The sequence below is a fragment of the Styela clava genome, chromosome 6, assembly GCF_964204865.1.
Source record: "Styela clava chromosome 6, kaStyClav1.hap1.2, whole genome shotgun sequence".
Classification (NCBI taxonomy): Eukaryota; Metazoa; Chordata; class Ascidiacea; order Stolidobranchia; family Styelidae; genus Styela; species Styela clava.
In genome coordinates, this window is record NC_135255.1 from 23,672,142 (window position 1) to 23,688,163 (window position 16,022).

At 38.7% G+C, this 16,022-nt stretch overlaps 2 protein-coding genes across 2 annotated transcripts in view; both read left to right on the forward strand.

The window, feature by feature from the left end:
* The first annotated feature begins 755 nt into the window (after positions 1 to 755).
* LOC120331458 (abscission/NoCut checkpoint regulator-like) lies at positions 756 to 10,991 on the forward strand. The gene is made up of 8 exons (XM_078113870.1): positions 756 to 911; positions 1,605 to 1,771; positions 2,900 to 3,039; positions 4,063 to 4,220; positions 6,373 to 6,517; positions 8,477 to 8,602; positions 8,686 to 8,853; positions 9,433 to 10,991. Exons 1-8 carry the CDS (start codon positions 858 to 860, stop codon positions 9,627 to 9,629), a joined length of 1,155 nt encoding a protein of 384 aa, XP_077969996.1. The 5' UTR covers positions 756 to 857; the 3' UTR covers positions 9,630 to 10,991.
* Positions 10,992 to 15,368: 4,377 nt separating this feature from the next.
* LOC120333711 (protein NLRC5-like) overlaps positions 15,369 to 16,022 on the forward strand; it is a 33,809-nt gene continuing 33,155 nt past the window's right edge. Inside the window, exon 1 of the mRNA XM_078113345.1 lies at positions 15,369 to 15,744. The gene's annotated coding sequence lies outside the window, so the exon portion shown is untranslated. The remainder of the gene's footprint in view (positions 15,745 to 16,022) is intronic.

Sequence of the window (16,022 nt, forward strand, 5' to 3'; positions counted from 1 at the left end):
GAGATGTCTGCGTCAGCCTTAACATTTCGATCTGCAAGTTGATTATAATAGTCCAAGCCTGCATTAGGCATAATTGTTTCCAATAAAATTCTTTGATCATGTATTGTAGCAGCGACATCTAAATTGTTTGATATCACCTGTAAATTTTTCATTTGTTGTACCTTCGACTTTTCATCATTTTTAGATAGAATAGATCCTCTGTGCTATCTATTCCATTCCATTATGGGGTCTGGTATAGTTTGGTACCACAAGTACTTCCGGTTGGCGTAGCATAACAAATTTTGTACATGTTATTCCTAACCCTCACCTGACTATGTCATCCAAAAATCACGTCACTACGACGTCACAATCACGTCATAGAGCTTGCCAAGTATAGCTACTATCATCTGAAATGGCATCTGCGCCGACAATACCGAACTCACTAACGCTAACGGCCTCTCTCATATCGGGATCGTTGCGACGAGAAAACGAGAGAAATAGTATGCTAGATTTCGGGTGATCGTCTGCGCGTTTTGGGCGACCATCCGCATACTTCGGTGGGCCTTATTACGCCACTGTGACGTCGAAATGACGTAATTTTTTGGTGACATAGTCAGGTGAGGGTTAAGAATGACATATGCGAAAATTGTTGAGCCAGACCAACTAGAAGTGCATTTGGTACTAAACTATACCAGACCACCATTGTGCATATTTGAATGTTCGCTGGACGTTATCCTATGCCCACTAGAAGTACTTGAGGTACGAAACAACTAAATCTTTTTATCCTGATATTTGAAGGGTAAAGTAGTCACTTGACGTATAAGTGGATTTTTAAAAAGTTGTTGGTTATAGGATTATCATACTGAAATAGATTGAACATGGATAAACGTTGCAGGGTTTGCACTTCTAAGTTTGGGATCTTCAGAAAGGAGGTAAGTGATTACAGCACATCATAATTTTCTGATATTTGTTATCAACTAAAAAAATGTGAAACAGCGGCGGTGTGGCGCATCATGTTAAGCGTTAGAAATAGGCTGCCCTCACACCTCTGATTACTGGATACCCTGAGTGTGTTTACAAATTTGGAGCGTGTGAAGAGGTTGGCAATCATTCACCGAGCCCCTCAATAAATTTATAAAAATAAAAATTTTCTATTGGAACTTACAGATATTGTCATATTTGCTGTAATTACCACCTTGTTGCCACATTTTGACGCTACCTTTGTCAAATTTCATTAATGACGTTGTTGGTTATTTGGACAGTTACAAAATTAGCCAAGTCAGTATTTCAATAGGTAAATGAATAGTTTGCGGAGCCTCCTAAGTTTATTTCCCGGAGCTCTGGGCCTTCGTATAGAGCACTTTGTGAACCTATGGATTACTGGATACTCCAGTAATTGCGACTCCACTTCTCTGCTGTACAAAGATCGATCTTCATATCGGCCAATTCATTACATTTGTTTGTTTATGCTATTTCTTTGTAAGAAGGATTGGGGGCTTCCCAGTTTGATATTTTTCACCTAATTTCTGCCCCTTGGGTGAGGTGATGTCATGGAATTTAAACCTAAGAATCTACGATGCCAGCACAGCTAATTTTAAATCCCTAACCACCTTGCCAATTGACAGGTTGAATGTGAACGATGCCGTATTGCACTTTGCAAAGAATGCCGATCGTGTACATTGACCGACCCGAAAGAGCAGAAAACACTTTCCGTTTGCAAGAAATGCCACACCGCTGTGACGTCTGGGAACACAAAGCCTAGACCACGGTCGCCTCCAATGAATTTCAAACGGTATGTAAATGTGTCAACATAATATATTTTTTATGCTTGTACAAGCAGCCAGAGATATGTGAGAATAATAATCCAGCGGTTCTCAACCTTTTTTCTTTCCTGGCCCATTTCTTTCTACGAAAATGGGCGCTTTCACTTGATATTTATAATGAAATTTATCACTCAGTAGCAGAAAACATCATCATCAATCATTGTTACTGCAATTAAAATTAAGGATTAGTGATACAAATCAAACTAGCTATTTTTAAAAGTTTTGTGGCCCATTTCGAAATCTTTGTGGCCCAGCAGTGGGCCATGATCCACTTATTAAGAAGCAGTGATCTGATTGGTTCAGCATTGCCCACTCTGTTTCTGAGTGGGGGTGGTGAGTGTGGGATTATCTTTGTCATTTATTTTATGTTACATCGTGTCTGCCTCTATTGTTACATAACTGTTAATAAGTAGCAATAAAAGTTGACACTACTTGCTGTAATTGGGTGTCTGGCAGTTCATTTATCTTCCGAACCGAGTTTAAAACTAGAATATCGGTTAGAAACCGAAGACTTATCGATCGAAGGTTAGGGGATCCCCCAAAACAGTGGTCTTACTCCATAGTGACACCGTGTGTCCCATCACTAATTAATTAATAACTCGCTAATTATGAGACATAATCCATCCAAAATCAATAGGCTTCTGATCCGAGCTATGGTGAATGCACATGCAAAATTTGGAGCAGATTCCACCTCGCTTTCGTGAGATATCGCGTGCATCTAACACACAGACAAACAGACAGACAAATACCTATCAACATACTTACAGATCTTAAGATCGATAAGTAATAATCCGGCTGATATGAGAAAGAGAAATGCGCTCCTGAAGTATGAGTACCAATGTGGATGTTACAAATTTGTTTGTTCATTTTACATCAATTTGTGTAAAGCGACTAAAAACCTATGGACAGGAGGTATATTCACTTAGCTAACACTGACAGTCCGAGCTCGTAACAGATTAAACTTATGGCCCAACCCCAACCAGGTATGCATACGTTGTGAGTACCCAAGGAATTTAACCCTTTTGTATTTATTAATCAGACCTACCTGATTGCAAACTTTAAAATGTCGCACTTTAGTTTAAGTCCTTGTTTTTCAGTGAAATGGAAGCCAAAGAAAAAATGAACGCACAAAAACGTCATCTGCCCAAACAAACAGTCTCTGTGGAAATGTCAGACGAAGATTTGCAACTTGCGGAACGTTTTCATGATCTTATCGATGAAACTTCAAAATCAAAAGGTAAGAGTTTCAATTTCATTTGTTTCGCTTGTCCCTTTCATCTATTGAAATAGTAGTCTCCCTGCACCTCTTATACATACTTTTCAGACGACCTCCATCACATATATCGCTTCCGTGTTGCAATCCACAACATAGACTCCTACCACATCTTTTATTTACTTCTCACACTCTTTCTGCCACACTTATTTATTTTTAGACTCCCTTCACCCCATATAATCATTTTTAGACTCCTTACACCTTTTTAAATTTCTTTTAAGGTTTTAAAGCCAAGGCCATAAGATTGAGCCATTATATCAGTTTTCCCTTTCTAAAGGAGATCCACAGTATATACAGTATGTGCTCGTTTTGTAGCCCGGGCTTTTTTTTTTTTAACCAAACTCATTAACCGGGCCCTTATTCAAACCGGCCTTATTCAAGCACGAGCGCTTGTTATTTTTAAAGTAAAATTATACACAAAAATATATAAAAAAACATATATATATATAGATAAGATCGATATTGTCATTTCCAGTTCTCAAGTATGATTTAAACGAGAATAACGGAAATTTTGACTCTTTCTACACATCGCAGGTACAAATCCACAAAAGAAGAAAAGTTTCGCGACGCCCTATCAATATTGAAACGCCGCACTTGGATGTCGCGACACCCAGTTTGAGAACCATGGTGTTACGTAATCAATGCTATCTGTTATGTAATTGGATGCCTCAGGCGTGAGTGTTATCTACCAGCGCTCAAATTTCAACAGCGTTGTGACAAAAGCGCTTCTTATTTCCTATCGTTCTCTACCACTGAAAATTCAGCTTTTACATCAAGCGGGTATTCAAACACCAGCCTTTATTTATTTTTTCGTTCTGTTCACACGGGCGGCTATTCAAACGGGCCTTAATCAAGATCGGGCGGTAAAACAAGCATATACGGTATGTGTAGCTCAAAAGTCATGTTCCCAAAATTGAATTTATATGCTGTAAAAATGGAAGTGAACACTGATTAATACTGTGTGTTAAATAATTTATATTCTGGCAGATGTGACTGTCGCTGATCTTGAAGCACGACTTAGCAAATTAACTGCGGATGAAAAAGCGATAACTCAACAAGAAATTGAATATAGACTCGCAAAATTGAAAGGAAATCGACCGCCTGTCGTAAAAGTTCATAGTATAAGAAAATCAGAGTCTGATCAGGTATGCTATCTTTTTTTTTGTTGGGGGGAGGGGGGGGGGATTTTTGTACTCCTAACACCACATACATTTACTTTCTAGACCTGGGTTTTCTAAACTGGGGTTCGCAAACCCTGGGGGTTCATGATAACTGCACAGGGGGATGCATGAGGTGGAATATTCAGATATACTGGTCTAGACTTGCTGTAGAGGGGAACCTTTGCTTGTCACAATGTATTCCGAGAATTTATAAATTATGCAGTGAAAAGCGACCTCAAATATCATAATAATGTGGTTTGTGTTGCGAAGAAATATTATCTTTCCTTGTTGGTTAGAAACAGAAATTGATAAAGTATTGGAGGGGGGGGGAGGGCGTCAAAATGGGGTCCGCGGCCAAAAAAAATTGAGAAACCCTCTTCTAGACCACCGGGCCAAACATTTAAAGGTGGGCCACACCCACTAATCTAATAAAAATTGCTAGACTTATTGGGCACATTTTTATTGCATTGGGAATGAATGATAATTCTATTTGCTATTGAATGGTTATTTTCTTTTTAATTATTAAAGTGAAAGTGCAAATCTTTGCTAAAAGAATTGATTTTTTCCTAGTTTTTAGTTGTGTAAGCTAGTTAACCGGCCCGCAGAATTTTTTGTGCTGCAAAAGTGGGTCACAGAAGAAAAAGAGTTGAGATACTTTCTTCACCACATGATTTCAGTTAAGACTCCTTCCACCACATGCATTCACTTTCTAGACTCCAACCCTCAGGGCTTGGGAGCTGACTTGAAATCAGTATGGCTGCAGCTCCTATTCAAGCTATGGCTTCAGAGCTTCCAGAGATTTTTTTGGAAGGAGCTTCGGCTCTGCATAAAATAATGTATTTACCGGTAATATATAACGCTGTGGTTAGATTACAAGGAGTCAAGGCCTCACGGTTTATATTTTATTGAATGTTTTTTTCGGTACTCCTGAAATATGCGTACCAAGATGGAAGAAACCGGAACCAGATTGGGGTTAGGCCATAATTTCATTCCAATTTTCCCTATTTTAGTTCTATAACGAGTTCAGGGACTAGCCAAGTGACTCCCGTAGTATTTGTACTTAAAATTATGGCCTAACCCTAACCTGGTACACCTACAACATCCCGGTGTCCGACATATTAGTATGCATACTTCGGGAGTACCGATTTTGTTACACACTGGTGAGGGAACGATATTATCAAAACTGAAGTGAAAAAATTAGGCAAACACAAAACTTCGTAAGTTTAAATCAATAACTTATATCATGGCTATTCAACTGGCAGACCACGGTCCAACTCGGACATTTCGTATTCGATTCGGACAGCAAATAATTTTTTATTTTGGATTATTACCTCCACTTTTAAAGTTTCATTTTATAAAATGACTTTCATTGCTTTGAATATATATGAAAAAGAGTATAAAACCATAATAAACAATCTTGATAAGCTAACAATCATAAGCCGGTCGAGGAAGTGCGTGTTTAAGGATGCCGAAATATAGTTTCTGGAAACACCAGACCCCAATAATTAAGTTTTGTATGCGGATCTTCGGTAAAAATAGTTGAGTAGGCCTGACTTATACTAAACCGAATTACTGCATACTGGCACACACTATATCACTGAGTCAGTCAGGACTGAATTTAATTTAATGCAAAACAGACATTTCTAGCGGTAGTGAAATGTCAAGATTTTGACAGTATTTTATTTTAATTGCATGAAATTTTATCGATATATATTAATGTTCCAAATTAAGACTCACTTGGTACAATTTGATAATGAATGTCCAGGTATCGTGCAACCCCGTTACTGCTTGTAGTTCTCAAGCATAATATGTATATTTCACAGAATATCAGAATGAATTTGCGCCAATGATTTGGTTACTGCGAGACTACTCCTGCCACCACATGCGTTTATTTTTTAGACTCCTTCCACCACATTCATTTATTTTTAAGAATCCTTCCAACACATGCATTTTTTAGACTCCTCTCACCATATACTTTTATTTTTGAGACTCACCAGCTGCATTTATTTTTTAGACTCGCTCCACCACATACATTTATTTTTTTAGACTCCTTTCACCGCATGCATTTCATGTTTAGACTCCTTCCGCCACATGCATATTTTTCAGACTCCTTCCACCACATGTATTTACTTTCCAGACTCCTTCCACTTCTTCAGCTGAAACTCCTGATCACCAAATGAAGAAATTGATAAGACAATACACAGAGGAGGTTGCTATGGAAACGAACTATGACCCCTTCCCGAACTCTGATGATACGTTCGATCCCACACAAGTTCCAGAGGGTACGTAATCACTGAATTAAGTGAGTTATACTCAATAACAGGGGTTCCCAAGCTTTTTTCAGGACGACCCCAAAGACAACTTTCAAGTGTCCAGGTCGACCCCAGGCCAATATATATATTTTTAATAAAACTTCTCAAGCTTCTTTCACTGGACTTTTGAGTTTGGTTTTGGGGTGGTATTAAGTAAAATAAGCTAAAACCAAACAATGATGTCACAATAAGCACCTACATTTCTACAGCATAAGCATAGAGCGGTGCCTATAAGCCTGTTTTATAGTAAGCCATGGTACAAACTGCTAAATTTAACATGGTTTGTCAAATCTTAGATGTTTTGTACATTCATCCTCTGACATACCTCAGCGACCCCATTACGTGTTTGCGACCAAATCACTCCGACCAAATTTGGGGTCACAACCCCTGGTTTGGGAACCCCTGCTCTATAGATTAAACAAGGAAGCAATGCTCAAATATATGGAGCATTGGAAAATATATACGAAGCCCAAAATGATGCAATATCAAATCTTTCACAGTACCGGTAGTCTGGCCACCAGATCACGTATATAATCACAAAACCATGGCATGTAATTTTAAATTTTGATGACAAATTTCGAAGTGAAAATGGAGACCACAGATGTTTTTGGAATAAATAAAAATAATAGCCTTCTAGAAGGGTAGGATTTACACATTCATCCCGCGGAAGAGGAAAGCCGATAAGACGGCTTAACCATAGGGTGAACCACAGCCTCGTGTCTTGTTATCAGTCCATGTCGGGTATGGGATTAGTTAGTTAGTTGTTTTGAGATGCATGGACTTGATGGTGGAGGAAGCCGTAACCGACCAGCAGTTATGTGAACCACCCTACGGTGGCAAGGAGTCCAGCAATCATCTCGCATATAACCATCCTCCGCAAGGGATTTGAACCTGCGAACCCTTGCAGCGTAATCAGAGATGCGGTGGCAAGCGTGTTTCTAACGCTCAGAACGATGAGCCACACCACCTCGCTAACAACAACAAGCTTTAAATACTGAAAATTCTGAAGCAATCGGTCCTGTAGTTGAAGGAAACAATACAATAAAACGAGAATATCGGTCAGAGACCGAAGACTTATTGGTCGAAAGTTAGGGGATTCCCCAAAACAGCGCTCTTACTCCATAGTGACATCTTGTGTCTTATCACTAATTAATTAATAACTCGCTAATTATACGACATAATTCATCCAAAATCAATAGGCTTCTGGTCCGAGATATGATGAATGCACATGCAAAATTTGGAGCAGGTTTAACTATGCGTTCGTGAGATATCGCGTGCATCTAACAGACAAGCAGACAGACAAATTCCTATCAACATACTTACCGATCTAAAGATCGATAAGTAACAATCCATTGGTTCACTTTGTGTCCAATGAAATCTCGTCTTTGTCATTTTTCGATATTGATTCCCCTTTTACAAACTGCAAAAATAATTTGGAGGTTGCAGCCCACAAAGAAAACTTGTGCGGTCTGTGAAGAAGCGCCATATTTGAATGGTGTGCGGCATGCAAAACGAGTTTCTAATTTAATCTAGTATGAAGAATAATTCCAATTCCTTTGCATTGCAATGGCTATCTATATCTGAGATTGTGCAAAGCAAACAACGCACGTTTTAAGATCAATATTCAAGTTTTTGTGTCTTCAACTCTAGCTAGCCTATGTTAAGTGAAGGTGCGGTCCGTGGTTTCACTCAGTCATTTGTATCAGGCCCTCATGTAATATTATTAAAGGTTGCACACCCCTGATTTAAATCAATAACAAATCTCACCTTTATAGAGTGTTGCCCAAGGCGACTACCCCTGTGACCCGCCTCTGGACATGCCCCTGCAACACAATTACCTTTATGGAATCAACTCAACACTGCTCAGTGCGAACTATCTTATGAACTTTCATTAGGAAATACTATTACAAAGGTTTCACTTATTTTCAGCTGTGACTGCCGATTCAATGATTCTCCTTGCACAAGAAGAACTGAAGAGACAGAAAAAAATAGGAGAAATCGATGAAAATATGGAGGGAAGACTGAAAACATTGCAAGGAATGTCACCTCAGATCGGTGAGTGAACCAAAGCCTAAAAATGATACTGGGAGGGGGATTTCCCTGTTTGTGTTTACTCACTATCTTTGCAAATCTTCCAGATTTATGTGCGCCGATATCGAAACCTCGTACGAACTTGGATGACCTTTCAGACGAAGAGGAATTGGAATTAATTAAGCGACTGACGGCGGAAGCCGGATTAGAAGTTTCGCTTGCTAACAGACTAGGTGGCAGCACAGAGCAGTATGACATGAATGTGGCGGATAAAGGTGAGTTATGATAGTATAGATATATGATAGGATAGGATTTACGTATTTGTCCAGGGGTTGAGGAAAGCCGATAAGACGGCTTAACCACATGGAGAACCACGTCATCCAGTTACCAGTTCATGTCGGGTATGGGATTAGTTAGTTATTTGTTTTGAGATGCATGAACTTGATGGTGGAGGAAGCCGTAACCGACCAGCGGTTACGTGGTATCACCCTACGGCGGCGAGGAGTCCAGCAATCCTCTCGCACATAACTACCCCGCATGGGATTCGAACCTGTGAACCCACGCAGAGTAATCAGAGATGCGGTGGCGAGCGAATTCCTAACGCTTAGCACGATGAGCCACAACGTCATGCCATTGTTATATATATATAAGCAAAAACTTAAAACTAGAAAACAAAATGCTTATCAGCAAGCTTAATAATAGTGGCAGACGTAATAGATATTTGAATAAAATCAACATTATGGATATATTAATATGGACTACAGGATTTGAATGCCATGTTAACCAGAAAACCTATCCTGGTAACTTAACATTTGTCAAATTTCCACTTTTCCAACATTTCTCTTTTGAAACAGGTTACAAACGTTCTGAGAAGGAATCCAGTGATCTGCCATGGTGTATTATTTGTAACGAGGACGCATCACTGAGATGTCACGGCTGCGAAGGAGATCTTTACTGCCTCCGGTGTTTCAAAGAAGGACATGACAGTTATGATTTGAACGACCATAAGACTTCAAAATATTCGGCACCTAAGAATATGGACTACGACTGAATTCAGGGAACAGGATTAATTAAATCTTGAACAAGTTCGGAAAAATAATATCGAACTTTTTGAATTCATATTTAACAGAAAACACATAGATGTCAAAAATGTCTAAATTTAACATCTATTACTGGGAAAATAACAATTCGGTAGTTGACCAAAATATTCTAGTTGAAAATGCTGCGGTATTCGAACTGAAATTTGGTGCTCGAACACCTGAGTGTGCCATTGAGTGAGATTTCGTCACCCGAACCACGCATCTCGGTTTCCTCTTGACCATTCAAATGAGCGATGCTCAAATACGGACACAATGGCCAAAACAAAGTAGTACGTGTATGCGATCTGTCACAGTAAATCAGAGTTTCCCAAACTGTGTTCCGCGGAACACTAGTGTTCCACGAGCTTCTTCCGAGTGTTCCGTGGAAAAGAAATCAAATACGTCTAAATTGGTCGCCACGGCGATTTGAGGATCGTGAAATTGTCACCCATCTGACCGTTCGATATCGCTTCAACGTCGGCCCAAAGCGGACTATCTTGGGTAGGGTAGTGGCATTTTCGTTAACCATCGACTTTGCTTTTTGACTGTTAAGTTCATTATCAAGTTCACAGCAATCCTTTTTGCTATAGGCAAACAAGTTGGTCTAAATAATAATGGTCTACTCTTCTTCCTCCACCTCTGCCTGGTTTTACTTTAACGTTGCTGAAAAAAATACTCATGTTCGCTGTACATGGTTCAGCAGATAAATACACTGCATGTCTGCGAAATTGCGAGTAATAATATAAGTACTCCACATAATTTGCTCAAATGTACAGTATCTGATATAAAATTTTTGCTACTCCCGAAGTATGCGAACCAAGATGGTGGACACCGGAAAGTAGTATGTGTACCAGGTTAGGGTTAGGCCATAATTTCAGGTACAAATAATACGGGAGTCACTTGGCTAGTCCCTGAACTCGTAATATAATTAAAATAAGTAAAATTGGAATAATATTATGGCTTAATCCTAACCTGGTACACATACCATGTTCCGGTGTCCGCCATCTTGGTTCACATACTTCAGGAGTACCGATTTTATTTTTATCTTTATTACGTTTAATCTTTATTGTGTGCACATTTAAATAATAACATTTAAATAATTATTGTTGTTTAGGGATTTTGAAATAATCTGCAGTTTTACTTGTTTTCTAAATTTCTCCATGTTCAACCAACAACACACAGAGTGTATCCACATTGCATAGATCTTGCATTGCAGAATACTTCGCAGAGAAACCGCTTTCAATTTATAAGCTGTGACATATTCTATGTACCCTCTTCAGACAATTTTTTTAAAATTATTTCTGAAATTAGAAATAGAATTTCAAGTATAAAAAGTGTATTTCATAGTCCAAATATCTCTGTGTTGTTGGGTCTCGGAGCGTATGATAACATGTTTTGCTTTGTGAGCCCCCATAGTGAGATGGGGGCATGGTGGTGTATGATGATTCTAAGGCTAGACCAGGGGCAATTATTTTTCTCAGTGTGACCAGTTACAGATAATAGACTTGGTTACTGGGAACTCTCAGAACTCAATATGAAAAACTATGAATGAAAAACAGTTTATTTACAACAGCTAGGTTAGGGATGGCCAACCCAAACTACGATTCATCATGTTTTGATTAAACGTATTATGATTGATCGTGCATTCTTCTTTTCGTTGAAGATACGCCTTCATTAACTTTACCATGCAATCATCTACCAGTCACGATGATCAGTCAAATACATAACACATTTTTATAAGTTACCCCCAAATAACTGGCTAACTAATCCCATACCCGACCTGGACTGGTAGCCGGACGAGAGGCCGTGGTTCGCCATATGATTAAGCCGTCTTATCGGCTTTCTTCTGCCCCGAATAAATATGTAAATCCTATCCTTATTTTTTTTTATCATACATGAAATACACGAAATGAATACAGAATGTAAAAAGAAGCAAAAACGGTAATTCGGGGTGAAAGGAGTCGCGAGAAACCTAGACTGGTTACCGAGTAGCGACACCTGTGATGAAATCTAACAGTAATTAAAATACAATGAAAAAGTCAAACAAAGATTTAAAGAATATAAGAAGAAATATAAATCGAGATGACCTGAATATCCAGGCGACGCCCGATAAACGAAATGAAACAAAAAATACTCCAAGCACATGTGTGCGAGTAACCATGGAAACAACAGCAGGAATGTAGTGCGAAAACAGAATAATAAAATCACAGCGTTAGTCAGTTAGTGCACCATGGAACTAATAGTTATTTAAACAGAATATTAAATATAGCCTGAGATGAGAATTACGCCGATGAGACGGCATATTCACAGTCAAAAATGATAACCAGTGTTCCAATAAGATTGCATGAAGACAACTGCAAGTTTTGGGCTACCGGTAAGGCTGTAATACAGTAATATGCTTCGGTCAGTCGGTGACGGAATCGCCATAAAATCAGAAATACCGGTACTTGAATACATACTGGTACCGGTAACAGATAAAAAATTATTCTGATCCGAGGAAAGCAAGCTGACTCAACAAAGTAAATGGTGGTAACATTGAATAGCAGGGTCTGGTATAGTTTACAGGTTTAGTACCACATGCACTTCTAGTTGGCCTGGCTCAACAATTTTCGTATATGTCAATCCTAACACCCACCTGACTACGTCACCAAATATTACATCATTTTGAGGTTACAGTGGCGTAATAAGGCCCAACAAAGTATGCGGATGATCATCCAGAACGCAAAGACGATCACCCACAATCGAGCAAGCTATTTCTATCGTTTTCTTGTCACAACGATCACGATAGGAGAGAGATCGTCGGCTTTAATGAGTCTGTTATCGGCGGCGCAGATGCCATTTCGGGCGATCGTAATTTTACTTTGTCAGGCCATATGACGTGATGGTGACGTCGTAGTGACGTAATTTTTGGATGGCATAGTCAGGTGGGGGTTAGGAATAACATATGCAAAATTCGTCTTGCTGCGCCCACTGGAAGTGCTTGTGGTACTAAACTATACTAGACCCGAATAGCATTGTAAATTGGCCAACATTTGTAGACTACCGGTACCTTGCCGCTTGGAATCATTGGTACCGTAACAGCGCCTGACTTCGGACAGTTCCTAACTTCGGACAAAAATTTTAAACCGCCATACCTTGACTAAAAAGTGTCGTATATTGCAAATTTCAATTTTTATATCTAGCTCTGTTATGTGTTCATCTATGCTCAGCTTTTTATTGTTGCATAATCATTTTTTTGTTAAAAAACGGAAATTTCGTCGAAAAATGACTGGCGGCTATTCAACGGCGCAGAGCGTCGCTTCCACTTAAGCTATCCTTGTCAAATACCATCATTTGGTAGAGGGCGACAACAATGTATATAATTTATCAGAGTGATCGCAAGATGTCGTATGAGATTTAAATAAGACATAAAATTCTGAATTATAAATTCCGTTGAAATATTGCGATTTCACGCTGCGTCAAAAGTTGAGTCAACCTCACATAGACCATTTTCGCTCACTTCTGAAGCGTGACAGGAACTTTGACGCCCGACACAATGGTGCCAAATTGACAATTTCTGTTCAGATTAAGACGACGTTCCAGTGTAATATTTCTGTATTTTGTTCGGTCCATGTGTGATTATCTGCCAAAATTACATTACATGTCTTACTTAGTCATGCATTGCAAGTCAAATTGAATAAAGCCTGGGTGAGTATTATTCACTCGGGTTAAAAATTCATTTATACTTCCCACAAAAATCACGAGGCCAATCCCAATGTTAATTAACAAGATTAAATTGAAGATTATTAAACTTTACAATTGGGTGTCGTGTGTTTGATATAAATTTATCACTTATAAAGATATCAGCGTAACATCAAAAACGCTATCCGGCAAGAATATTAAAGACTTACAAGCCCTATGAAATATTTCATTGTAGATTAGAATGGTTTTTATCAGATTAATTTGCATATGTTATTTCCTGATTAAATGGACTAACGGCGTATAGGTCTGATCTGACGTTACAAAAATAACGAAGAAATGGAAGCGAATGTAAACATAGCACGATGGAAGTTTAAATAATGCATTTTACCTGTGACGTTGAGATGTTACGTTACGACGCCGATCGAGCGCCGGGTCTTCACGCAACGATGGGATTACATCACGCGCATCGGAAATCTCTTTTTCTTCGTACGTCGCAGTTACGCAGTGAGGAAAATGACTGTCCGAAGTTAGGGCAGAGAGGTATAATGGCCAGATTCCAGAAAAATAGATTTTTTCAATAGTAAAAATGTTCCGACAGACCCGAAATTTGCAAGGAATGTAAAGTACAGCATGAATGTTTTACCAAGCGATTTTGGCGATTTTTGTACAATAAAGGACCGAGTTATTGATGAACATGTCCGAAAGTCGGGCGCTTTCATGGTAATATAGATAATAAAATGTCTCAATACAGCAATATGTCATTGAACGAATGGATGAAATAACCATTGAGTACCAACAGTGCTAGGGTCGCATGTAGTTTCGTACCTAACATACCTCTAGTGGGCGTAGCATGACAATTTTTTCATGTATCAATCCTAACCCCTACCTGACTACACCATCCAAAAATTACGTCAACACGGCGTCACAGTGGCGTAATAGAGCCCTTCAAACTATACGAACTACCATCCAAGACGCGCAAATGATCTCCCGAAATAGAACAGTTATTTCTCTCGTTTTCTCGTTGCAACGATTTCAATAGGAGAGAGATCAATAATGTCAGCAGTTCTTTATCGTCGGCGCCAATGCCATTTCAGGCGATTGTACGTATATTTAGCAAGCTCTATGACGTGATTGTGATGTCGTAGTAACGTAATTTTTGGATGGCGTAATCAGATGAGGGTTAGGGTTGACACATCGAAAAATTGTTATGCTACGCCAACTAGAAGTACGTTAGGTACGAAACTAAACGAGACCCTAGTGCTATACACTAAAAATTCATAATTGGAAATGAGCTAGCTTTAATATTCATTCTATAAATATATAGAATATACAGATATAGCTATAAAATTGTACTTGATGAGAGACCAATACTGCAATATCAAGGATCATTAGCATAGGACTGTTATAGGATCCTGTTAACATTATATGATTAGGCTCTGGGATTAGGAAGTTGGCGCTCACAAACTGGCTCACTCGTTCAAAACTATCTTTTTTATTTAAAACAATAAATCATGTCGCACTTACAGTACAGCACACTATCCAAATTCCAAGAATTTCCCTCCATTTGGCTCAATAAAACAAACACTCTATGTGTCTCACAAACGTGGAGGGTCTGGGACCACGTCAGATGCTTCATATCACTCCATGCTTGTCTCAATAATAATCTAAATTAATCGCAGCTGTCACATGACTAAAATTGCCCTTTTTTTTCTAAAAACTCTCGAATGCTACGGTAAAAATTTTTTCCTTCGGTAAATCGGATTAACTTTTCCCAAGGAATTCAATGATGACGTTACTAAATTGCGCTTTTTTGTAGTATTTTGCACAACTTCATTATACTGTATTATTACCGATATTGAGGGACAACAATGTCCAGACGTCTCCCAAAGGAGGGGTGTCCGATCATCTGTAAAATGGGTTTCTCTAAAACTGGACAATGTCACCCGTTCTGTATAGTGTGCCGTACTGACTTATGTACCGTACTGATAGTTAACTCAGGCTAATCTATCGCAGAGTAAGTGCGGCATCAATTTTTCATTATTGTAAGCAAACTAAAGGTCTTCAGAAGACAATGTCGATAGAGTTCTTTGATTTACAACTATTTTTTATAAACACAACTAAAAACTGATGAATAGCACGCAAAACTACCAAAAAAGGCAATGTTTACTACCCCGCTTAAATATCTGTCTGAGTGAGAGAGGTGTTTGAGCGACGGCATAAATTTCTATTTTTACGCAATTTTTTACTTATTCTTGATTGGTTATTGTTACGGAAATAAACAAGAAAATCAGTACTCGAGGAAGCATCATTTGCTGAGGCATCATCTGACCAATGGCGCATTTGTGCGAATTGTAGTCGTACGTTTAAGCGGAACAATTTGTGCGAACAACAGATTTGAAGCAAAGGGTTTGTAGATAAATATGATGAGATTAGTTGAGGAACTTGGTTTGGACAGATATAATAAAACTTAAGTAATATGAAGTGGGATAATGTGTTTGAGATGATGATTTTCCAAAATGATTTTCTTGCAAATGGCACTTGCCCTGCGCAAATGCCTGAGCATGTATTGACTGTTGAATTAATTTATCATCGTGTCATGGCCAATTTCTAATCAACTATTTTTTCTGTGTAGCTTATATTTTAATATTCTACAAAGATATTATAAGACTTTAAGTAATATGAAG

Excerpts from the sequence above, each read along its gene's own strand:
- LOC120331458 (XM_078113870.1), top strand. The coding sequence starts at position 858 with ATGGATAAACGTTGCAGGGTTTGCACTTCTAAGTTTGGGATCTTCAGA. Across the intron at positions 1,772-2,899 it reads CCTCCAATGAATTTCAAACG|TGAAATGGAAGCCAAAGAAA; the intron begins GTATGTAAATGT and ends CTTGTTTTTCAG. Across the intron at positions 6,518-8,476 it reads TCCCACACAAGTTCCAGAGG|CTGTGACTGCCGATTCAATG; the intron begins GTACGTAATCAC and ends ACTTATTTTCAG.